This window comes from Ischnura elegans, chromosome 11 (assembly GCF_921293095.1).
Source record: "Ischnura elegans chromosome 11, ioIscEleg1.1, whole genome shotgun sequence".
In the NCBI taxonomy this organism is placed as follows: Eukaryota; Metazoa; Arthropoda; class Insecta; order Odonata; family Coenagrionidae; genus Ischnura; species Ischnura elegans.
Genome location: NC_060256.1, coordinates 95099848 through 95124696, shown reverse-complemented (window position 1 = coordinate 95124696; position 24849 = coordinate 95099848). Strand labels below are relative to the sequence as shown.

Sequence of the window (24849 nt, the reverse complement as noted above, 5' to 3'; positions counted from 1 at the left end):
TTCAGCGAAAACAACTTATTTTAACTTATGTACTTCGTTACGAGTTCACAAAACGCACGATTTATGAAAGTGGTTTTCCGCTATCAATTCGTACCGTTCTAATCTCTACTTAGTACGTCATAACCCACCGAAAGACGAATGAATTTAATTCGAATGATCTTTCGAATGAAAATTCACCGTGTAAAGCGGCCTTTATGCCTTGTCATCTTGTCTGTATGAGCAGTTGGCAAGTTTTTCCTTTGCATGAATGTGGACGTATTTGTTAGCATGCAATTTTCAATTCTTTGCAACTTCCCAATTCCCAGGTCAGAACAGGGTTTGCCATTGTTGAGCGTCGAGCGAGAGGGCTCTCCTATCCCACCCCAAAGTTGATGGCTGCAGCGTTGCCAAGTCAAAAGGGGACTTTTAGCGCACATTGGACAAAATTCTTGAAAATCATCGTAGAAAGACGATCAAAAAAGGACCGTATTTCTGGTGTCATCAAGAAGACGATAAAGGCAATAAATTGTTGATAGCACGAGAGGAACTATAAAATCAAAATTATACTACACGTAGCCCACATGGGTGGGGGCCCTCCCGGTGTTTTGGGTCCATCCGTCGCGAGCTCGGACCCCGGGAAAGGGTCGGATTAGGCTCGGAGTCGAGGGTGAACCCTCATTAGGGCGCCTGACCATCGGTAGTCCCCACGAGAGCGACATTAACCAATTTATCTATTTGAATGTTTTCTCATCTTTTATTATTTAACCTACTGACTCGCGAAATATAATTTTCATATTGAATTTTGGCCCATAGTGACTGAATGAATATCCATGGTTCATTATTTAATTTCCGCAACTTCTGGGCTATTTAAGGGTTGAAACGTAAGTAAAAATAACTAGAGTTACATTTTGGACCAATCAAAGCAGTAATCTCACCTTAATTTCTTTAACTAAACGCACTTTTTATCGAAGTATTCGTTCTATCGTAGAATTAATGTATTCAAAAGCACAGTTTTGATCATCTCAACGTTTCTACCAGTTATTATCATTTCGCTAATAGAGATGGGTCAGTCAGCAATACATTTGCTTGGTTGAGGTTTATGAATAGCATTTTTGAAGTATATCTTAAAATAATGCTATTGAAAACTTAGTCCGGCTGCATGATCTTCTAATGGAAATCTCTCGGGCTGGAAATCAAATGTTTGATTGAAAGATCAGACGATTGCCTTTCATTCATTCGGTTTCTTCTGTTAGCATTTGTTAGCACAGTTTTAAAGTTGGTTCATTTTAAATTTCTTCACAGTATAAGTTTATAGGTTTTCAAGGGGGCTTATTACGTAAGTTATAACTCCGGAGCTATGGAGCTATAAGAGTTATGATGGCTGCCATAGCTCAATTTGCGATTACAGTAGTCAAAATAATTCCGATAGGAGTTGCGAACTGGAGCTATCTCGGGGCTGGAATAACGCAGGCTTCTGACCCGTCCTTATGATAACTCCAGCCCGATTTCCTTCGCTTCTCAACTGTCATTGTTGATTTCTGCCGTCGGAAGGTCGGAATCTGAAGGATTTGCCAATGGATGGACCAATAAACATATTTGGGGAAGGATGATGAGGGTGTTTGCGGAGTATGTAAGAAGAAGGAGGCATCTGACATTAGAAATGAGACGAATAAGGGGTTCCCACTATCTGATCGAATTATATGAAGACCATTTTCGAATGCTTTTCAGAGTGTCGAAAGACATTTTTCAATATCTCTGCCGGTCTCTGGGACCCACACTAAGGAAACGCAGAATATCTGGACTAAGCATGGAAAAACAGATAAATATTATTAAAGAATTTTCATTATACCACTATGGATGTGTGTAATGTTGAATCTTCTTATTCTGCGTCTGAGATATTCTGCGTTTCCTTCCTTACTGCATGTAGTGTGGGTCCCAGAGACCGGCAGAGATATTGAAAAATGTTTTTCGACACTCTGAAAAACATTCGAAAATGGTCTTCATCTAATTCGATCGGAAGGTGGGAACCTCTTATTCGTCGCCTTTCTAATGTCAGATGCCTCCTTCTTCTTACATACTCCGCAAACACCCTCATTATCCTTCCCCAATATATGTTTATTGGTCGATCCATTGCCAATCCTTCAGATTCCGACGGCAGACATCAACAAATGACAGTAGAGAAGCGAAGGAAATCGGGCTGGAGTTATCATAAGGCATTTTTATTTTCATTATTGGTATTTAAAAAAATGTGACGGTGTGTGTGCAATTATATCTTCGTTCTGTGTAGGCATCTGTCAAACTCACTAGCACATTTTTGTAAATTGTCAATGAAATATTCAGGTTTATCACCCCACATTTTATTAATTGTTGCCTCCCCGTTTATTCCTTGGAATACGCCAAGGGCAAAGCTTCTGTGGTCACTCATAAAATTAGTGAGCACCACGCACTGCTTCCTACTCATTTTCTCCGACCTTTGCCGGTATCTAAAATTGTATTCATTGCCATAATATAAACATGGGCAGAGAATAGGTTTGCATTCGACGATAAATGAATGACTGTATACAATGGATGACATATAACTGTAAATGAATAAGCTTTAAAGTATAAACATTCCAACAATGTAGTTTATATTAATTATTTCACGTTAACTTACGAAATACAAGTTTGGTACTCCATTCCGAAATTCACGTTAAACCCGTATGCTCAGAAACATTTTCTATCGGATACCTAAGCTCCTATTGGTTGACTAATTTCTGGAGATTTGCTTTCCGAATTTTCCATAGCCACTGTAGCTCCGCATTCCTTCGGAGACTTCTCGTAACTCCTGCCGGTACGTAATAGGGTTGGAGCTACAAATCAAAACAAATCCGGGCGGAGTTTAAGATAGCTCTAGCTCCGGGTCAAAGTTACGTAATAGGCTCCAAGGTACTAGTGTCATGTAATGACTATCCATTAAGCGAGGAATCCCTGCGCGCGGTGCATTTCCATAAAGTAGTCCCGACTTGTGATACGTAATTATGGTCTTATTTCATAACCTATTTTTAAAATGTTTGCATCATTGTGTTTGGCATTAAATTACAAGCATTTAGAATACCCAAACTTAATTAATAGTATGGGTACTGTTTCTTACCATTAGTGACTTAATTTTAACGAATTATGTCGTAATATTAACAAGGATCATCACTGTTTATGTGACTCTATTAATTTTATGTGTAAATATAAATCCGCAAACGAACGCAAAACCGATAACCGAAGAGTGAGAATTACTATTAGGTAGTTGAAGGTAGAAAAGTTGATAGAAAGTCTTGTCATCAGCGTAACCGACAAATAAATTAAGTAAAAGATGATGTTATTTGCACACGTGTAATCTAGTCCATAAGCCATGGCTTCTTTCCCCAACTCGGTATACGCTGTAGAGGGTGGGAGTCCCTTAAGATCAACGCACATATTGGGGGCCCCTTATACCTTTACGAGTAGATAGGAGTTTTACATCGTCTGAGATTACCAATGCATACATGAGGCACAGACCTCAGGGAAATATGTCTTAATAATCACGTATTAAAACTGCTTAAGGTCAAAAAGTTTCCTTCGTTTGATAAGGTAGCAATAATCATTATTTAAGCCAAGCGATACCTGCTAGCAAGGTACTCTGCTACCTGATAGCAGCCTGCATCGTATCAGCGCTCAAAGCCTCGCCCCAGATCATCTCAAACGCCGACAGCGGGAACTAGAATGACGTCACCCGGCGTTTTCACATCATTCCTACTTAGCCGTCGCGTTTTCGCGCTTGAAAATTTCACTTTTCATTTAAACGCTAAAAATAGATATCGTCAATTAAAAATCTAAAAGCGTGAAATGCGTTCTCCAGGAGTAATAATCTTTCGATTTAGGCAATAAAAAAATAAAAGGAAACCACCCTATTCTCATTTCACGAACAGTAAGGAGCCTCAAACCTGCGCTAAAGACGCGCATGGTGGTATGTCCGCAGTTCGACTCCCGGTTCAGGGGATGTTTTTGTCATGGCAATTCGTGTATATTTGGTACGTTTGAGTAATCATTATCATAAAAAATGTTTTGCAATCCCGCCGCAGCGCCGGAACTTGGAGACCGAAGCCGGAGGGCCTCGAAGGAGAGAAAGTGGGGGAAAGGCAACTCCCCTCCCGACTTCGCCCGCGACGACTCCGAGGAGAAATTTGATACACATGAAAAATATGATATGGGTCGCTGGATCAGGGCTGGCAGTCGGAGTTGATATGTGAAACCTAAATGGTGGCGAGCCAATTAAAAATAGTAGAAGCCAATTTATGGGGGCCGTGTTCCTCTCTTATGCGCTGAAAAAAGAGGCACGTGAATGCACAGGTCCTTTTGAGTTTACACCTTTTCCGAAATTGCTGACTATGTTATCTTCATTATGTGAGCAGGCATTTCGTCAAAACTGCGTCGCCGACTTCGGTGGCCGCTGGGTCCAGTCCTCGCCTGCCAAACAAGAAATCGCGGGTTCGTGTCCCGCCTGGATAAGTTTCCCCTATCCAGGGCTTGGTTATTCGTGTAATTAATTCTGAAAATTTTTGAGTACCCAATATAAAATGGCTCAATATGATCTGTACTCGGTGGTTTGGGAATAAAACAAAATTTAACAAAAACATAAAGTATCAGCATTGAATTGTGGTTTATGATGTTATTTTGACGGAATGTTGGTTTTTTTTACGTAATGAAGATATTATCGCGCGCAGTTTTCAAAACGGAAGGGAAAATGAGTGTCAAACGAAAAATGGATAGATTTCCCATTTGACATATACCTACCTACTTACGCGAAACATATTCAAATAACATAAGAAATTATTAATAAAATCTAGCAATACATGTCAGCTAGCTTGCTTAAAAGTAACACTTGGATGCGAAAAACAATGGTTACTTAAGTTACAGCTAGAAATATTTTTTTACTAACACCGATGAAGCAATGAAACAGAACACGATGAAAATAATTCTGTGGGAGAGCCGAAGCCTGCGTCTCAAGATATAAGTAGTACTTAAGCAGTTAATTAATAGTTGAACTTTGGGTCATCATTTTTCTTATATAACACTCCTCATAAATAACCTCGCAAGCATTATATACTTAAAAAACGCTTCTGAAAAAAATGAAATTATATATGAACTATTGTAAATTAACATAAATATATAAATCATAATAAAACATAAAGAATCAACTCGCCAGTTCTACTGCTAGTTTTAATTTGCATTCAAGGAAAAGTTGACCCCGTGATCATCACTGTATCTTGGCGTTGATGCTATTATGCGCGAGGCTGTGTGGTTCAGAAGCCAATTTTTTCATCTGGGTATGAAGATTTTTTTTTGCGTCTAGCCCTTTCATAACTAGGATAAATCTGGTGGCTACAGATCTTGGGAGTCTTACGAATAATTTTGTATAGAAAATTTGTTAAATTGCAATCAAAAATCGGCGAAAGTGCTTCTTTTGGCGTCAGTTCATTTTGAGTTGTAGGTATTTTCCTCCATTTCAGTAATAACCGTTTCCCTCGGATGGGGGTGGTCGTGGTCTTTTCCGTGATTATCTTCGTTTGCTGCTTCATTCCTTTGCGAGCGCAGTGTCATAGATGTGGCTAGCGACAACTCAGCTGCTGATACTTTTCTTCTCTTATTGTTAGACCTAACACAAGACCTCTTAAAGTCTTTCTAAGGCCTTTCTTTGCTGCTTTACCCAGAAAAAACAGGAAGTAGATAGCAATAATAAAATCGCCTAGGAGGAAAGTAAAGCCAATACGAATACGTTAAACAATAATAGGTTACTACCTGAGCAAGGGGACTCAAGGAGATTATTATGCATGTCAGGTGGGTATATCCTTCTTCAACCAACATCGACGATTTTTTCAAAGTTGCTGGTTCTATTGCATTCGTCCCATATCTGGAAATTCGTATTGAAAAAGTATTTTTTCATGACATTCTGCATTATTTCTTTCGTCTTCACTTCTTACTCCAAGTTAAACTTATTGAGAAGACATTTAACGGCAAATTTAGTATTTGAGGGCGACGAATTTCCACTACCATTTGCAATAACGTTATGTATTACATTTCGTGTTACTTTCATGCGCTCAATTTTTTTCTTATCCGAAATATCAACAATCTGAATCACCGAAGAAGAAAATCGAAATTAGAATAACATTCCCTGCATAATACAAAACACAAAATTATTGATATGTTTATCTTGGAAAACATAGGAACCTTTTTATCATTGCGAGATATCCTCCAATAGTGGTAGTTCGTCCTCAACGCTGAAATCTCACGCTTTAGGGAAAATAATCCTTGGTTCGTCGCTTTCGTAGCACAAACTCAGAGATCCTTTGGCACTCACTAGTAAAAGCCGACTAATTTGCTCGGTAAAATCGTGAAAAGAATGTTTTTCAATCGATTGGGAAGAAGCATTTATGTAAATCCACGTGCGAGCTACCTTGTAGAAATCACTCGTCTCGAAGAGAAGAGATCCTCAACATCGCAAAATCCCTTCGTATAACGAGGAAATAAAGCAATAAGCGGCATTTCTACAAACGGACAGCTGCTTTGAGTAGCAAACTTTTTAAACGCTAGGTAAAAATCGTGCAGTGCGGTAAGATATGGGTTCTCCAAGAATAAGAAACTATTTCCTTGCAGCCGCGCGCTTTCTGAGACAAGCTTCTGACTTGCCGGCGCAATAGTTGATTCCGTAACATCTATCCCATGAATAAAATCGTTATTTGCACATTAAAAAATAAAAAATAACACTTATGTGGAATTAATTATGTATGCCTGTGTATAAAACAGTAATGTCGTCTCATCTTTAGCGAAATATCTTCAACTATAACTAAGGCTGAACAAATTTCCGCATCTAATCACCGCGTCGAGTGGTTGGATACACGCACAAAACTTGGAGAGGTGGGGGTTGTAGGTTAGTGCAAGATTTCTCTTTTCAGAATTAAAGTTGATAATTTTTTTGTAGTGCAATGTAAACCCTTATGCCCATGTAAACCCATGAAGTTTTCCTCTAACCATGTTATTAATTCGTTAAAAATAAAACATTTTAATCATCTAATAAGAAAATGCAAACTATCTACAGAAAAGAAATTTTCTCTACTACGGAATTTAAACATATTCATTATTGTTATGGCATCGTTAAAAATTACTCATTTTAAAACAAAACGCAACTGTACACATACACTTCTGACAATTTTCTCAAAAGATAGGAAATAATTTTTGAGATTATTTCATGTTAATTTGACAGAAGTCTCTGTTTGTTGCACGTCTTCCTTTTTAAAGGCTTCTATTCTTTTCGACGGCGCCGTTTCCCTTGGGGCTTGCTGGACTCTTCCATCGCACCACCAACAAAAAACGCAAAAAGAAAAAACGGCGATGCGACCATGCGACCTCAAATCAAGCAGCTAAAGGCCGTTTTACACGGTACACGGCATTGCGCAGGTTAGAGCTGCATTAATTTCTAAAATGGCGTGGAATTGCGCGAATGCATGAACGAAATTAGAACAGGGGCTATTTTGCCGTCTCGCATCCACGCATTCTCGCATGTGTTCTAGCAATTCACCGCTTTACACGACGCAATTTTGATTGCGCCTTCACACGTACGTACGTCAGACTGCGCAATTCCGTGTACCGTGTAAAACGGCCTTGGCTGGCGGTGTTGCTGTTGAGGGGAGGGCCTGCGCGCTGTGGAAGGGAGGGCCAGGAGGGGAGGCAAAGGAGTGAAGGATGACTCGCCGAAGAAGGAAAGGTGTTTTAGGATTACTCGAAAAGATTTCGCGTTATCGAAAAACTGGCTGCAAGGTCTCACAATTTCCAAAATTGTAGCTTTGATTTACGACGTGTGGCGTATTAGTAGCCTTTGTTTGTAGTTGAAGGGTTATATTATGATTTTAATTTCTTTACGTGATATTGCGCCGTGGTGATGGACATTGAAAAAAATCGAAATTCGTGCGACAGCGCGACAAATATCTCCTGTAGGAAACCTGGTAAAAAGACCCATATTTGTCTCAAGACAGAGATGTAACTTTTATTACTATTCTGAGACAAGAAACCGCCATTTACCTATTACGAGCGAATCGCAAACTGGTCTGCATCGCCTTCCGCGACCTTGGAGGGCGGCCCCTTAAGTGATATTTAATGGCAAACAGTCAGTTATAATATCAACTCTAATATCATATACATTTTATGCAGCATACAATGGATACTTGCCATACGTTTTCATTTTCTCGATCATGAATACTAAAAAAAGGATTCTGAAGTCGGCCTTTGGATGTGTTGTCACCCGCCGCGCATTTGAATGTGTTTACAGAAGTCGTCACTCGAGTAGCTAACAGAAATTATGATTCGATTTTCAGGGGGGGGGGGAAGGTATAATTATTGAATTGCTATTCTTTACAGCAAAATTGGGTATTGCCCCAAAATCGAGCCATGGACCTCATTTAATAGATATCTATAGTAGATAAATACAATAGATCCTCGCTGCCGTATCTATTCGTCGCCAAGCCTTCTATATAATTTATTATCAATCAATTAATATATTTGTGATATTGTGGCAGACAAAATCATCTGAAACTATCTTCTTCCGTGATGCCTTGTGATCTGATATTCGTCCGAATCTTTAGGGAAGCCGATATAACCCCCAAAATAGACCAACGCGTCCTCATCAGGGCTGAAGAATAGATGACGAAGAGTATCTATTCACCAGCTGTGTATGCTGTCTCGTTGTCCTTTGTAATTTTGGTACAGCCAATTTCATGGTAATGCTGCTTGTGAGGTGCTGTATTTTCATATTATTTACATTCATGATGATACGATTTGTCAAATTCGTAACTTTTTAAAAATATTACTCGCATTTGCAGACATTAAACTGGAAATTATTGAAAAAAATATGGATCGCATTGGACTCTTCGCCGTGCTACGGACATTTTTGAATGCTGATTAAAATGCGAGCGAGGTGTCAACAGGAATCAGCCTCCTATGTGATGGAATTGGGTATGCCTCCTCTACGCAGTGTCCTCGGTATCGATAATCCAATCGAGGTTCATCTCAGGGCTTTGACATTCACCCATTCAGGGAATGGGGTGGAAATTGCTATCCCTAGGCCACCTTCTGCTTCGAGCATTATTGTGGGGGGTGTCCGTATGTTTCACTATTTACCGGAACCCAGGCTCTTCGAACAGCATTTCAGCAAGAGATTGAAATGTTGTTCGTGTATTATTCCATCTTTTCCATGCTTCTCCTTGAAGGTAGTTTTCTTTCTCAATTCTCGTATAAAATGTGACAGCTTTGCTGATTCGTCACTATAATTGACGATCATTTAATCGTCTCACCTAGTTGTCATTATCACAGCACGTAAGCCTTCGTTGCTGACACAAAATCATCGAGTGACATTAAAGGATATTGTAAGCCTAGTGTGATGTTTCATTTGCGGCAGTAATTGGGTGATCCTGTTCCAAGTACCTACCCAATGGGTCACCATTCTCCCTATTCGTCCACCCTACGAACGTCGAAAATGGCTGAATAGAGGAAAAAATGAAACGACCGAAAATTTTTGCACTTTGGTTCAGGAATTCCTCACAATAAATCGCTGAGGTGTTTACATCCCTATCACTTCTAGAATTTTCTTACCCGGGATTTCCTTGATAATTTCCTCGGAATTCGGGGGAAACAGTGGGCCGAAATGGAAAAAGCTGGACCAAACCTAAAAATATTTTTTTTGTCAGGAAGTGGCAACTTTGCGCAGTTGTATTCAATAATTTAGTGACGCAAAGAGTTTTTCCTAAGTTAAATTTTTAAACAAAATACAGAGCCTCAAAGTTGAACAAATTTCGCAAAAATTGTCGGCATTGTTTTTTTTCGAAATTCAGCACGTTAAAACTAGTCACTCACCTTTTGTAGATATTCAATAGTTACAATATTATTTTGTTGTTTTTTTTAATAATTCTCGTCAAAACTCACAATTTAGTGGTATTATTTGTGGCCAATGCGGTGGAAAAATCGCAGACCCTGTTTTTCGTCAACTTTTCGCGTTTAAGTAGAAATATACAAAATGATCACTGAGTTACCTCGAAATATTTACACCAGATATACAAAGAAGTCTGTTGATCGTGACGCGAAAAAAGATGAATAGCGAACGCCCGCAATGGAGAGATTAAAAGGGGGAGAAAATTGAATACGCCCAAAGTCAATTTATCCATTTATCGGCTGTCCCGAGATGGCTACGGGGATCACTGTAATAAACGGATGTTGGAAAGTGAATATTTTAAAGCAAGTGATTGAAATAGAATCTATACTTAGACGCAAACCCTTTTTTCTTGAGCTACGTTTTTAAACAAACTTCACAATAAGAAACCTGCACTAACAGTGGATTCCTTTAACAATTATTCTACATGAATTGATTTAATAATTATAAAAAAAGGGAAAAGAAAATGTTTATAGATAATGTATTCTTAAGGTTGAACTCTGCGGTCTAGTTGCTGTGATAATTATAGTTAGATATTTTCATCAGTTTTAACTAACTGCTCCCTGTGTGTCCGGATATAAATACTAGTGGAAAAGATTTTTCAAAGATTGCACCTTGCTTGCCATAGCACTTTAAGGAGGGCGTTTGGAACATATCACTCTGTTCTTCGGATGGTATGACAAGTATGGTATAAGTACTTATCACAAATGCTAACGTGATAGAACAACTTTCTCTTTACCTCTTAATTCTCTCTGTTGCTGCTGCTCCATCGGCGCTGATGTTTTTTCGTTATTTATTATTATTTATCGTTATACATTTCATTTTCTAAAATCAAGCAAGTGATTCTGATGGGTGGTTACAAATGCTAATGGTTCAAATTATGGCATCAACATAAATTATTGCATTACAATATTTTACAACAGACTTGGGCATTGCCCCAAAATTGAGCCATGAACCTCATTTAATAACTTACAAAAGATAAATACAATAGATCCTTGCTATAGTATCTATTCGTCGTAAAGTCTTGTCAATAAATTATTATTTAATGCATTTATTAGTGACCATGTGGCAGACTCAGTTAAATCAAAGTCATCTGGAACTATCTTCTTCCGTGATGCATTGTGATCTGGTATTCGTCCGAAACTTTAGGGAAGCCGATATAACCCCCAAAAAAGACCACCGTGTCCTCATCAGGGCTGGAGAATAGATGACGAAGAGTATCTATTCACCAGCTGTGTTGTCTTGCGATGCTGTCTCGTTGTCGTTTGCATTTTTGGTACAGCCAATTTCATTGTGATCCTTCTTGTGAGGTGCTGTATTTTCATGAAGCGGAATTAATTTACTAATACATTATATATTTGAATTCAATTTACAATAATTTGCAATACATATTTGAATTCAATGGAGGAGAAGAGTTCCCACAGGTTCTCATTGCGAAATCAACTGTTTTATGGTACACACCCATTTTCAGAAAGTGATTGAACATTTATTAGGCGATGGAATCATGTATGCTCCTAATTAATAGATATGAAAATTTTAGAAGAATATATAGACAAGATGCTGCTGAAGGAAGGTATTAAGGAAAGAAAAACATAGTGCCTAATGGGCGTAAGAAGAAATTTAGTATGATTAAATGAGGTAGGTTTTATGCTATTTCAAACAGGAATTTTTAAGTATTATATGTTAGAGTGTTTTGCCTAGGTCGCGAAGAAATTTTCTTTCAAAAATATTTGGCAGATATTAACTTCGACGATGTTGCGAATGTTGGATTACTTTTTGTCTCGAGTAAGATTGTGATGTGATTCTAAGATGGATTGATGTCAATTGAAGAATTACTACTTAAATATTAATTGAACCATGTGACAGGAAGCCTCTTTAAATTTTAAGATTAAGTAGATCTCAGATGGTATTAGTATCATAGAAGACCATCTGAGATTATAATTTGATGAAAACAAAGATTTCTCATCATCCGTCCGCCTTCCCAATGGCATTCACCCGCTCATTCCAGAACTTATCTCTGTCCCCCTAGACCATCGCAAGGCGCGCTCTCCTGGACATGGGCCACAGATGTTCTCTCGGTTGGGCATGTGGAGATAGCAGGTCCACTTTGGCGACCACTTACTCGGATGCAGGATCTGGAGAAGGGAGAAAGCGACCGGTGGCTCTGCGCCCGACAGCCCATCCGTTCTTTTGGACGCTGAGTGCAGTTCCAATCTAGTGCATGGATCGTATGAGTAATCCGGAAGGATATTGCACGCAGCGGGCAACTCCACGCCCTCCTTACCACAAGCTCAGTCATCTGCGAACACAAGTAGTCAGTTTAAGACGAGTAGCAATCCTCATTAGCAAGATCACAGCCATTGATTCTCTCCCTTAGTAAGAACTGTGGATTGACAAGAACGAAATTTGATGAATGGGAATTGAAATTTCTTGTCCTTTATGCTGATAAAAGAGAAATATTTCAAAATCAACTGTGACTAAGGATGATACGGATACCATATGACAGACCTTAGACAAAGTTACATCCAAAGCAATTGAGGCATTAAAGTTAGTCACCAAGGAAACCAAGAAAATTCATGCGATCCTTAAACAATCGAAATATTATGCTACTCTGTTTAGAAACAAAAAAGACGTGTTACTTTTAGATTTCATTCTGCCGGGTTTAACGATAAATGCAAATGCTTGGTCGATTGCGCGGAGCCATTCAAAATAAAATAAGAGACTTGCTGAATTCTGGAAATTATGTGATACATGACAACGCCCGTCAAAGCGCTGGTGCAAGCCAACTGTTCTTTGAGCAATTTCAATGGGGCGTCTACGATCACCTTCTGTGCAGTAATGAACTTGCGATTTTTGACTCGTATATTTCGCCGGAGAGAGAATTTGGCTGGGAGGGAAACGCTTTAAAGCGGACGATTGGATTCTGGATACCGGTGAAATTCATTGAAAGACATTCGCAGCAACGATCTATGAAGAACAACCATTGCCGAGGCGATTCCGACGAAAATCAAGCGAAAGTGTACTTAATATTATGCTTAGCGATGAAATGATTGTTATTCGATCACCCCGTATTTTATTCTTGACCCATTGGAGATAAAAAACAGCCCTCGGAAATAAAAAAGAACATACAAAAAATAAATTAAAAAATAAACAATACTCAGACACGGAAAATTAAACCAAGAGGATAAAAAGAAAACAGAAAATACTGAATAGAAATGAAAAATATTCAGGTCAAATATATTAGCCATTACATCTTAACTATCTATAGTTGAGGTGGTTGGTTGGTCGGGGGATCAGAAAACTAAAAACCTCGTCACCCACCGCCATCGCACCAACCTCCACCCAGGTATAAAAATTATGCAATACATGAAAGCGGTGATAGCATAAGATAAGTAATGTATTGCAGTTCTGGATAGCACAGTTCATGCTACGAAAATGAAGTAAGATTCGGATGGAAGTTAATCCCGTGATACTTAATAGTTGAGTTGAAACTTTAAAGATTACTGTAATAATCGAATGAGGACTTGTCATGAAAAACATTCATCAAATGTTTATTTTGTGTATAATAATTAAGAACTTCTCCTTGGTGTTTATATTTGGTAATAGGATACATAAAAACGTGAAACAAAATGTGTAGACATAAAAACTTAAGAAGGTACCGTTTTACCAAATCCAATCATGCAGGCGATTGAACAGAAAATTCTTCATGTTCTAATTCTTATACATCAGCATAATACTCTGCGAGCCACTTTTCGGGTGTTTGTAACCAACCAACCAACCATAACCAACTTGCAGCATGAAAAAGGACAACCGCATGCACACCGCACGCTCATTGTAATATTACGCATAATAGCAAAATATACGTCCATATTCATGTGAAATGGTTCAAATATTCACGCTTTAACTCGTACTTGTAAATTCATTGCTTTATCACAGCTAAATTAACATAAGACCTCACTCTGCGACTATTCGCCATTTAGCGAACCCTGTGACCAAAGTATGTGACGTCACGAGAGGAATGTAGAGGGTCTCTTTTGTGGCACCCTGACTCCCCTTCCCCCATCCCCTCTTCTTCTCCTTCCATACTTCCCCTTAACAACCAGCTCTCCACCCTACGACGCGCCAACCGAACCCCTCCCGAAGGCCTTCGCGATGCATTTCGACTCAAAATCAGGCCGACAATTTTGACTCTGCCTTGTGCTATCTGTTCACGGCAACCTCCCCTGATATCCTTAGTGATTCCCCGCCCTCCATTACCTCTCAGGACGGGTAGTATTAAGCTGTGCGTCACTTTGGGTTTTCCTCCTCATTCTAACATACCTAGTGAAGTTTTATTCTCACAACAGTTCGGTTAGGGTAAGAAGGTGTATCCTCCGTCGCTGAAGTGTAAGGGTAAGTTCTATTCTCGTAAATAACCTTTTAATCCATGATAATCTACATATTTAATCATAATTGTTCATAATTTTTGATCATGAAGGAAACATTCTTTGGCAAATCATTTGGTCACAATTATTGCCGTTTTTGTACCCACATCCTTGGTTTTGACTACATATTCCTTTCGAGTATAATGATTAAGAACTGTTCCTTTCATCAGTACCAAATTTTTAGTGCTACAGCTTAAAGCTGCTTCTTGTTCTTTTTACAGTTTACGAAGGGTGGAGTGAACAATTCAATTAATCCAGTGAATGACACTGCAATCCTATAATGAAGCAGTCAACGATCTCTTAAAGCCTTTTCCTCAACGCTAGGATAATTATAATTGGTTCTTCATCACGAAAGAAGCAGCGTTTATGTCTCTTGGAAGTATGTGAAGTTACCAGAATGTGTTACTCATCGGCTAAAGAGTGAATTGAAAGTGTCTAGGGTTCACCAAATAATTCATTGTCAGTGTTGTGTTCAATGTGAAGTGCAGGTGAATATAAGTGTTTTGGAGAGTCGCTGTTGTAAAGCTGAGCTCTGTCGCCGATGGACCCGGTAGCAAGTAAAAGGTAGGGAGTCTTCTCCTCTTGCAGTTTTATTCAACGTAGAGGTTACACAGTTTTTCCGGAAAGTAATTTTTTAAATTGATTAATTTCCATTTTTTAATGGGAAGGAAGATTCTTGTCCAAATTCGTGGGGTCTCTTTGAAAATGAAAAATACTCCTTGGATGTTGGCGCAATCGGATTTTGTAGAATAGCGGGATAAATAAAAAAGGATTTTCAGATTAGTTCAATAGGTAGGTATAAATGCCCTAGTATTGCTCTGTTGCTATCGCGTGATCTGGGCACATATTTTCAAAGGTTCGACTAAGTTGATTGAAGATGTCTTGGGATGAGTATTCGTAATGCTCGTATAAAACTTCGCAATGCTCTAATACTTCAATTTTGCACCCCATAATGATACTGTACTGATGCGCCATTCCTGACAGTTTTTAATCTGTAAAGTGTTTGAAAGTGCAAGCAGTGTCGTGTAGACAAAGTACTAATAATAGTATTTGTTCAGTGAAAACAGGGTCAGATAAAAAGAACAACTTAATCGCCTCTTTGGAAAAGTGTGTAAACGTGAGGAACGAGTTTGGTTGGGAGAAGTAGATATGCTTCTTTTCCACTTCCCACTGCGCTGTTAACACATGAGCGTGCAAATGTAAGTGATACCTCGGGTCAACTAATAATGAATTAATTAAGTGAATAATTTACTTGAATAGTTTACGGAGAAATCGAAACAGCTTGAGAGCTGAAGTAAACCACGAGACCCTTCTTGTTGTACTGCCATAACTGGTGAGTTGCGAAAGAATATTCAAGGGAATTGACCGTATATTTTGTCGGCTTACCTTGTGTTTAAAAGTTACGGGGCTGACGATACTTATCTCTTTAGGTTTTGTTGACTACGGCCATTATCATTAAATTACACTATACTGATAAGTTACACATTCAAAGATATTCCCATGCAGAAACGCGTTGATTACAATCCACAAACTCATTTAGTATCAATTTGTCAATTGAAATTTCCCTCTAGCAAAGGTGACCATTTAAATACCAATGATCTTGGCTTGTGCTGAAGCTGAATTTCATTGATTATTTCCGTAGAGCCTTTTCTTGAAATTTTAAAGGATGTAAGTGTCGAATCATTGTGGCTTCGATGATCTGTTGCGAAATCTCCTTCACGCAACCTCTCTAAACACAGAACTTCTAATAGGCATGCCTGGTGGCGCAAAAAAGTAGCGCCTAAAATCCGCAATAATTATAATTGACAATGGTTTTATTTCGGGGAAAATTAAACCAAAATTTGTATTAATTTAAAATATGTTTAAACCTACTCAAGATGCCATTTTTTATGCTTTCAATGAAGAATAAAAAATCCATATCAAAGATAATGAATTTGAGTCGTTACAAACTGATTAAGTCTAATGATGATATCATAACGACGTGACTTACCTTGATTAAGATTCGACGTTTAAGACCAAGAATGTTGTCTTTCTTCACGGAAAGAAATCATTTTCATCTGTCGGTCCTTATGCTTTCGTTGAAGTAGTAACTTTCGCAGGTGACTTATATCTTCCGTTGGTTCGTAATGAACCATTTAGCAATCTCTTTGTATAAAGAAAACGGCATGTGGTTACTCCACCCGGACATGGCTCAAGTTGAGCTTGGCTATCAAGGAAACGAATCTGCGAATTAACAGAAAAAAGAGATACTGCTTTGTTATTATAATTCAATACGCAGCAATTAATTTCATCGGCGTGCACATGAAAGTATAATGACATAATTATTCAGGCTTAACAACACTATTTTGAGGCCAAGAAAGGTTTGATAGCTACTAACGCCATTATAAATGAAAAATTGTATAAAGGAGCATGCAAGTTAGCATCTGTAGCATAGTGAAAGAAGAGTATCTTAATTAGTGACATGTCAATGCTTGTGGGTAATAATGATTAAAATTACTTTCTCGGTCCACTATTTCATAAAAATTACTTGTGCTCACTTACCTCAGTCAATACCGCTGCACTTCTTCGTAGTATTTCCGTTGATATGCAGCTTGTAGTAATCGCTCTCCATCCTCGTTTCCGCATAATGACTTCAACGAACGGAAGAACCGGATGAAACAATCCAGGAAATTAATTTAACAATTTAAAAACATTCAGAAGTGTGACTTTACCGAAAGGACGGTTGGTGAGGGTATGGGGTGCGCTTTCTTCGTAAGTAGTGAGAGGGGGTGGTGCTGATTTGGGGACCACAGTTGAATGCGGACCGTTGATGTACTGTTTTTCGTAATGCGATCACGTATTTTGCAAACGTACCTAATGACCTTCGCAGAAGACTAGAAAATTCTAGAACATTGGTGACGTGTGGTTCGATCGTTGGCCGCTTAAGAATTTCCGCGCTATTTTTGTATAACAGCGGCACCAAATGAACGAAACTCATTGGTTAATCCTATTATTGATTTTCCGCGGTGTAAGGTTCAGTATATCGATAGCATCAGGGAAAGGCAGGATTAGTTTAAAGGAAAAACTCCATTACTCAAGCAGGTTTATTGGGCACATCCGCACTCTACAGCCGCCAAACACACTCTCGTCCTCTTCGTGGACGCAACTCCAACGGCCGTTCTCATAGCACGCCTCTCCGCGTGATATCTGTATTTCCCATTCGCGGCCACCCAAGAGGCTGCCTTCTGCTGACGCTGCACGGTTCTCACGCCTAAGGAGATGGGGAGTGGGGTACGTGACAGGAAGGGTGATAAGACGAGACGCAAACCGCCAATGCAGCGGCCCATGGGCGGTGGGTGGCGAGAGGTGGAAAAAGGAGGTCACGTCCCATCTTCGTGATACTTACATCACCCTCCCTCCAAACAACATTTAATCCCCCGATTAAATGGGGATGGCCGGAAACTGAAAAAATGCTTAATAAGTGACAATATATACCAAAGAACCAAAAACATCCAAGCAATTGGGATTATCCACACGATACAAAAGAAAAAAATTAACACACAGTAATGGTAAATCATGTCCCCAAAATAAAAGAAAAAAAACATAGCATTCAAGGAATAATGTTCACACAAAAATTAATTCTGAGAGATAATAAAAAATAAACATTATCAAAACCATCGTGGAATAATAATTACACTTCTACCATTACACAAATCAACAAACTCAGTACATCAACAATAAAATCACAAACCAAACTATGAAAGTACAATTCAAACGCCCCCGTGAAAGAAAGAATAGGAAAGAGAACAAATTATTCAAAGCTTTCACGCGTCTTTCTCCTTCTCACTTCACTTCTCCTCACTTTCATTTACTCTACGCGATACACAATAAAAATTTCGTCACTTTTCTCAGGATCTCTGACAGCCATGAAAAAGCTCTTCGGGGCAAGGGGGTTGGGAAGGGCAAACGGTTTTATTTTAAATCATTCACACACTCTGAACATTTCACGCTACGGGACAAACACTGGCCCTTGAATTACTTTTCTCGTCTCGGCCGTAAGTCGTAGACACGGGTACCACTCACACCCACTGGGACCTCGTCGGGGGGGGCAGGGGAGGTTAAGGGCATCTTCTCGTCAATGACGTCTTCCCTAGCTGGCGGCGAGACGTCCTGCCGTCGCGGTCGAGGGCGGAGATGATATGGGGGTCTCCGCGGAAGTGCCGGCGTGTCGACCTTCGCAGGAATGCAGCCTATCTCACGCTCACCGCCCAGATGATGCCGCACTGTTTGTTGACACTCTTCTTCGCCGGCCGCCGAGTTAACACTCGATTCTTCGTTACACTCCGTATTCAAGTCTGGGCTTGATGCTTCCTCTCGAGAGACAGTGGACTCAGGGGGGGAAACTTGAGGGATTTCACCAACACTAGGGGTGGGGGAGGGCTCACTTTGGGAAGGGGGGGCTTCAATTCGCGTATTCGGCGATTCTTGAGGAGGACATGTGGAATTAGTCATATAAGGTAAATTTTTCCTTGGTCTTCCCCTCCCCCTTCTAAACACCTCAGGGCGGAAAATACAGTCAGCTTCTCGCTTTTGTTTTTTGCACGCTCGATCAGCACACGCAAACGGAATTTCGCCAATGCATTCCTCCCATTCACTATCGGATACGGCCTTTCTCGGTCTGCCACGCCGTCTTTCTCCGTGGGGTGGGGGAGGAATCGAAAGATGACTAGGGTGGGGTTTCACTCGATCCTTATGTACGATCACAGTCCTATGCTGAAGCTGCAATTTTAAATTGGAGGGGGAAAGTACTTCTATCACCCTATACGGTCCTTTCCAGGGGCTGTGAAACTTTCGCACTTTGCCCGGTTTAAGAACTGGGTCCGTCAAGTACACATACTCACCCGCGACATAATTTCTCCCCCTTTTAGTGTTTTTTAATCCTTTAGCTTGTTCCTCATGGGCTCTGCGATTATTCCGTTTACAATCTTTCCAAATCACTTGCAGTCTATTTTGTAGCTGGGACACAAAATCGTCCACGGAAACAGGGGCGTTTTTCACGCACTCAAAGGGGGTCTTTAGCCTTTCCCCGAATATCACTTCATGAGGGGAACGACGTACGCTTCTATGCCAGCTTGAATTGTATGCACAGACTGCATAACCTACCCATAAATCCCAGTCATTGTTTTTGCAATTAACATAGTGGGATATGATCTGAGCTATTGTACGGTGTACTCTCTCGACCCTGCCGTTACATTGGGGGTGGAATGGGGAGGTTTGTAACTTCTCTATGCCCAACAACCGACACACATTCTGGAAGAGTTCCGAGGTAAAATTACTACCCTGATCGGAAAGTATTTTTTCCGGGACACCGAACTTAAGTATCCAATCGCGCACCAGAGTAACGGACACAGATTCCGCGGTTTGATCCCCCAAGGGCGCCATCACCAAATACCGTGAAAAATGATCTATGATGGATAATACGTAACGATTTCCGCGTTCCGTTTTTGGGAGCGGCCCCACGATGTCTAGTGCAATGAATTGGAATGGTCGGTCCGCCTCCGGCAGCGGCTGCAATGGCGCCTTTGTCTTCCCATATGGCGACCTACGTAGACATGACACGCACCCCCTGACGTAATCAGTACAGTCTTTCTTCCATCCCGGCCACCAATACTGACCGCCCACGCGATACTTCGTGGAATTTACACCCATGTGCCCAGCGAGCCTATGGTCATGACACTGCGTTAGTATTTGCCTCCTCAAACCAGCAGGAACAACTACTTTGTGCACCCCTTCCTCAATTCGACACAGCAAGCCATCCGCAAATTCAAACTTATTCTTCCCGATCCATCCGATGCACTCTGCGTCTGCTTCTTGCGCCTCCTTTAGATTCAGTTCCTCCTCTGCAGCGACTTTTCTTACCTTGCGGCTCAACCCATCGGCATTCCCATGCAATTTCCCCGGCTTATGACACACCTCGTAGTCGTATTCCGACAATTTTAATGTCCAACGAATCAACCGGCTATTAGGATCCTTCAGACTAAATAACCATTTAAGAGCCGCATGATCAGTGATAATGTTAAAATTTCGCCCATATAAGTAACACCTGAAATACCCTACGGCCCAAACGACGGCGAGTAATTCTCGTTCAGTGGCAGAATAATTTTGCTCCGCTTGATTAAGCCTACGAGATGCAAAGGCGACGGGATGTTCTTCTCCACCAATCTCTTGTGATAACACGGCGCCGAGGGCGTGATTACTAGCATCGGTAGACAACGTGAACGGTTTCCGAAAATCAGGATATGCCAGCACAGGGGTGGAAGTTAGAGAGTATTTCAATTGACTCAAAGCAGCCTCGCATTCAGCGTCCCACTCGAATGCCCTCCCCTTTTTAAGAAGATTTGTGAGCGGCTTTGCAATCGACGCGAATCCCTTTACAAATCGCCGATAGTAGTTAGCCAGGCCGAGAAATGACTGCAGCTCTCGGACGTTCGTAGGTGTTGGAAAATCTCGCACCGCTTGAATTTTTTCTGATTCCGGTCGCACCCCTTCACCACTTATCACATGACCCAAATACTTCACGCTGCTTTCCGCAAAATTGCATTTCTCCATTTTTAACGACAACCCAGCGTCACTTAGCCGCTGGAAAACAGAGCGTAACCGGACAACATGATCATCCACCGTGTCACTGAATACGATAATATCATCTAAATAGACGAGACAACGTTCCGGCTTAAGGCCTCTAAGTACGCCGTCCATCATCCGCTGAAAACTTCCCGGCGCGTTCCTAAGGCCGAAGGGCATGCGTTTATACTCATACAGGCCACTATCGACAATAAACGCGGTTTTCTCCTGCGAGTCTTTAGCCATGGGTATCTGGTGATAACCACTCGTCATATCCAAAGTAGTGAAATAGCGACACCCCCCTAAATAATCCAAAGTTTCTACTATGTTAGGTAGCGGGTACACGTCAGGAATTGTGACAGCATTAAGTGCCCTAAAGTCTACACAAAAACGGTACGCCGGCTTTCCATCGGTAGACTTTTTTGGAACAATAACAATTGGGCTCGCCCAAGGACTGGAACTAGGGGATATTACCCCAGTTTTTAACTGCTCTTGGACGAATTGTTCAACCAAGGGCTTCTGGTGAAAAGGAATCCGATACGGACGTCGGTATATTGGACGAGCGTCACCAGTAGGAATATGATGTTCGACGAGATTAGTAACAGGGATGGATTCCTTTTCACTAAATAGTCCCCGAAAACTTTCTATTAGTTCCTGAAGAGGTTTCCTTTCCGACTCTGAAAGGTGTGCAAGTTTTTCCGTGAGATCCCACCCCGACTTGTCCTTCTCCGCGCGTCTAATTGCTCTTTCCGGAACTTCACTAATTTCCACACCGTTTGCCGCGGCAATCGTCGTACCTCGACGTATTCTAATTCCCTCGTCACTCCAATTAGACATCATTACTATTACCCGGTTTTCCTCATCCACCCTACTCAGAGTCCGGGCAACGGCACATCCTTCCACTTCAATCAATTTGGGTTCTATCACAACCATTTCTGCGCCCCCTACCGCCGCGCGTGGTACAGTCACTCGAAACCTTTTTTCAGACCGCGGCGGTATGTACTCCTCATCTGAAAGAATTACCATATGGTCCTGGTCCGTAGTGATCCGGAACGCACTAAATGTCTTTTCCGAATGAACATTCTCTACCCCATCAGCCCCGTGCAGCGGAATAACACGCCCGTCTAGTTTCATTGCCCTTTCTGGAAGGTTGATTACACATCCGTATTTACATAGAAAATCTAACCCCAAAATCCCTTCAAAACCGCCCAATGTTTCAACTACTTGCACATTGATTGGATAAACATAACCGCCTATTTCTAAAGACACCGACTTCTCACCATAACTTTTCAGCACCCGCCCCGCGACGCCTCGGATGCGATATTGTGACGGCTTCATCCCGCTCCCTCTACACGATCCCCGCACTAATAATGACACTTGGGCCCCAGTGTCTAACAGAAACGAGCACATTTTCCCTTCAACCACCGCTCGCACGACTAAGTCCTTCACTCCCGCACTCACCTGGACGGCTGGAATCAGCACTTCCTTTACCAGGGGTCGGCGCCGGCGGGACGGTCGACCCCTTTGCCGTTTAAATTGGCCGCCCGGCTCGATGACCCCTTCCTGCACTCACGAGCAAAATGGCCCTCCACGCCGCAGCTGTAGCACTTCCCACGGCGTTGGCTGCGACGCTCACGGGCGAAATGGCCAGTGCGCCCGCAATTGTAGCACTCACGAGCCGTCACCTGGAACGCTCGACGACTGGGCGATGGATTACGCGGCGTCCTCTCAGCCTCCCGGATTCTCACTGCCGTCGCGACGGCGGCGTCGAAACTCTCGGGCATAGCGAGTCGGCATAGCCTGCCCAATTCGCCCGAAAGGCCTCTCAAGAAGGCATCCAAGGCTCGCTGATCAGCCTCGTATCTCATTGCCTCCATCCGCTCCGGAGTTCCGCCGATTTCCGCCGTCCGCGCGTTGATCCGCCTGACTCGATCCGCGAACTCTTCGATGTCCTCCTTCGGCTCCATGTGAATGACTGCTAGGAGCTCTCGGTAGAAACGAGCGGTCTTCTTCGAGCGATAGCGGTCGAGAATGATATTCTTCCACGCCGAGTAAGTGGCCGCCGTCTTACATTCTGATCTCGTGCGCTCGTACACCGCGGCTTCCCCACCCAGACGTAGCCGCGCGGCGGCGAGCGTTTCCCCATCGCTCCATCCGCTCAGGGACGCCACCTGCTGGACTCGCTCGAGGTAGGCATCGACGTCATCGCCGGGGCGACCATGGAAGGGTTCTATGGAATTTAGGAGGGTGAATTTTGCCCTCGCGGGTGAAGCGACCTCCTGCCCTTCTCCCCTGGCGACGACGGCTCTCAAACGCTCGTTCTCAGCACCCAGCTGCTCAAGTTTGTCTGCAAAGTCGTCGATCACCCGTTGGAGGTCCACCTCTTGCCCGCCGAAACTAACCCGACTCGCCATCTCGCCTTAGGTCGTCTCGTGTACTGCCCCCTGATACATATCGATCCCACTTCTGACACCAGATGTAAGGTTCAGTATATCGATAGCATCAGGGAAAGGCAGGATTAGTTTAAAGGAAAAACTCCATTACTCAAGCAGGTTTATTGGGCACATCCGCACTCTACAGCCGCCAAACACACTCTCGTCCTCTTCGTGGACGCAACTCCAACGGCCGTTCTCATAGCACGCCTCTCCGCGTGATATCTGTATTTCCCATTCGCGGCCACCCAAGAGGCTGCCTTCTGCTGACGCTGCACGGTTCTCACGCCTAAGGAGATGGGGAGTGGGGTACGTGACAGGAAGGGTGATAAGACGAGACGCAAACCGCCAATGCAGCGGCCCATGGGCGGTGGGTGGCGAGAGGTGGAAAAAGGAGGTCACGTCCCATCTTCGTGATACTTACAGCGGGATATATTTTATTATTTATAATATAGAACATGACCGTATTTATTGATGTATTTTATTGGATAAATTTTCAAATGACCTTTACGATATCCAGCGATTTTTTTAAATAGATTTATCGTTGCCGAAATAAATAAATGGGTTCGAAATTATCGTGACGTCACAGGCACACGTGACATGGCTGACGGAGTTTCGGAACATCCCCTCCCTTTGTTTCTGGGCTTCAGTTCGCGGCAAGCTGTCTTTGGGTTAAGAGGTGAGTACCTTATCTGCTTCTTTGGTGAATCCTTTTCATATTATATACAATGCATTTTAAACTTATTCTCTGAAGTGTAGGATACTTCGCAAATACAATTTGTTCAAAATCATTCACTTATCGTGATCATAGCGGCATATATTTTGAGTGACGATATGTATTACGCCAATTACTTTCACATTTCAACTTTTATTACCACGTGTGAAATTGCCTCGAAGTTAATATTAGTGACACAAGGGTTTTTTTATAGTACGCTAGTGATAGGGAAATATCCTCATCGATAAATACCGTCCTGTTTTTCTCTTAAAATTTTGTGATCTAAGAAAGTTTTCCTGATCTTGTGAAAAGTATGTCGGCAATGGACTTAGTTCTGTACTTTATTTGTTTCCAGAGCTAATATTCGATCATTGAACGCGTTGGACCCTTGACTGAATTGAATTTTTTTCGAATGTAATGAGTGTAAATTGTGAAAATTACATTCCTTTATGAAGTGCCAACTTTTGAAATGAGTAAGTAACCTGTGAGCAGTTTTAGCTTTACCTTTATCGTGTTTATAAGAAGATCAAAGATAACGACTTGATTGTAGGAATTATGATCCCAACGGCAATCCGGTAGCTTACTTCTATTACTTCAGCAGATTAGTTCCTTTTTTGACGAAGGTCAAACTGATGAACTTTATCGCTGTGACTGTAAAAATTAAGTATTAAAATTAGACGTGGGAATGTGTATTTTATGCTAGCCAAGCTGCTT

At 41.5% G+C, this 24849-nt stretch overlaps 1 protein-coding gene and 1 long non-coding RNA gene across 2 annotated transcripts; both read right to left on the bottom strand.

Annotated features, from left to right (window-relative positions):
- Positions 1-12039: 12039 nt before the first annotated feature.
- On the bottom strand, positions 12040-16996 carry LOC124167997. Its single transcript, XR_006866811.1, has 3 exons — positions 16930-16996; positions 16379-16611; positions 12040-12263 (listed from the first exon to the last, which is right to left on the bottom strand). It is a non-coding gene; the product is annotated as an uncharacterized LOC124167997 (long non-coding RNA).
- A 573-nt stretch (positions 16997-17569) lies between these two features.
- On the bottom strand, positions 17570-23516 carry LOC124167995. Its single transcript, XM_046546076.1, has 2 exons — positions 22450-23516; positions 17570-17829 (listed from the first exon to the last, which is right to left on the bottom strand). The coding sequence occupies exon 1, from the start codon at positions 23400-23402 to the stop codon at positions 22476-22478; it is 927 nt and encodes a 308-aa protein (XP_046402032.1). The 5' UTR covers positions 23403-23516; the 3' UTR covers positions 17570-17829; positions 22450-22475.
- Between the last annotated feature and the right edge of the window lie 1333 nt (positions 23517-24849).

Coding starts and splice junctions, on each gene's coding strand:
- LOC124167995 (XM_046546076.1), bottom strand. CDS start 23,402: ATGGCGAGTCGGGTTAGTTTCGGCGGGCAAGAGGTGGACCTCCAACGG.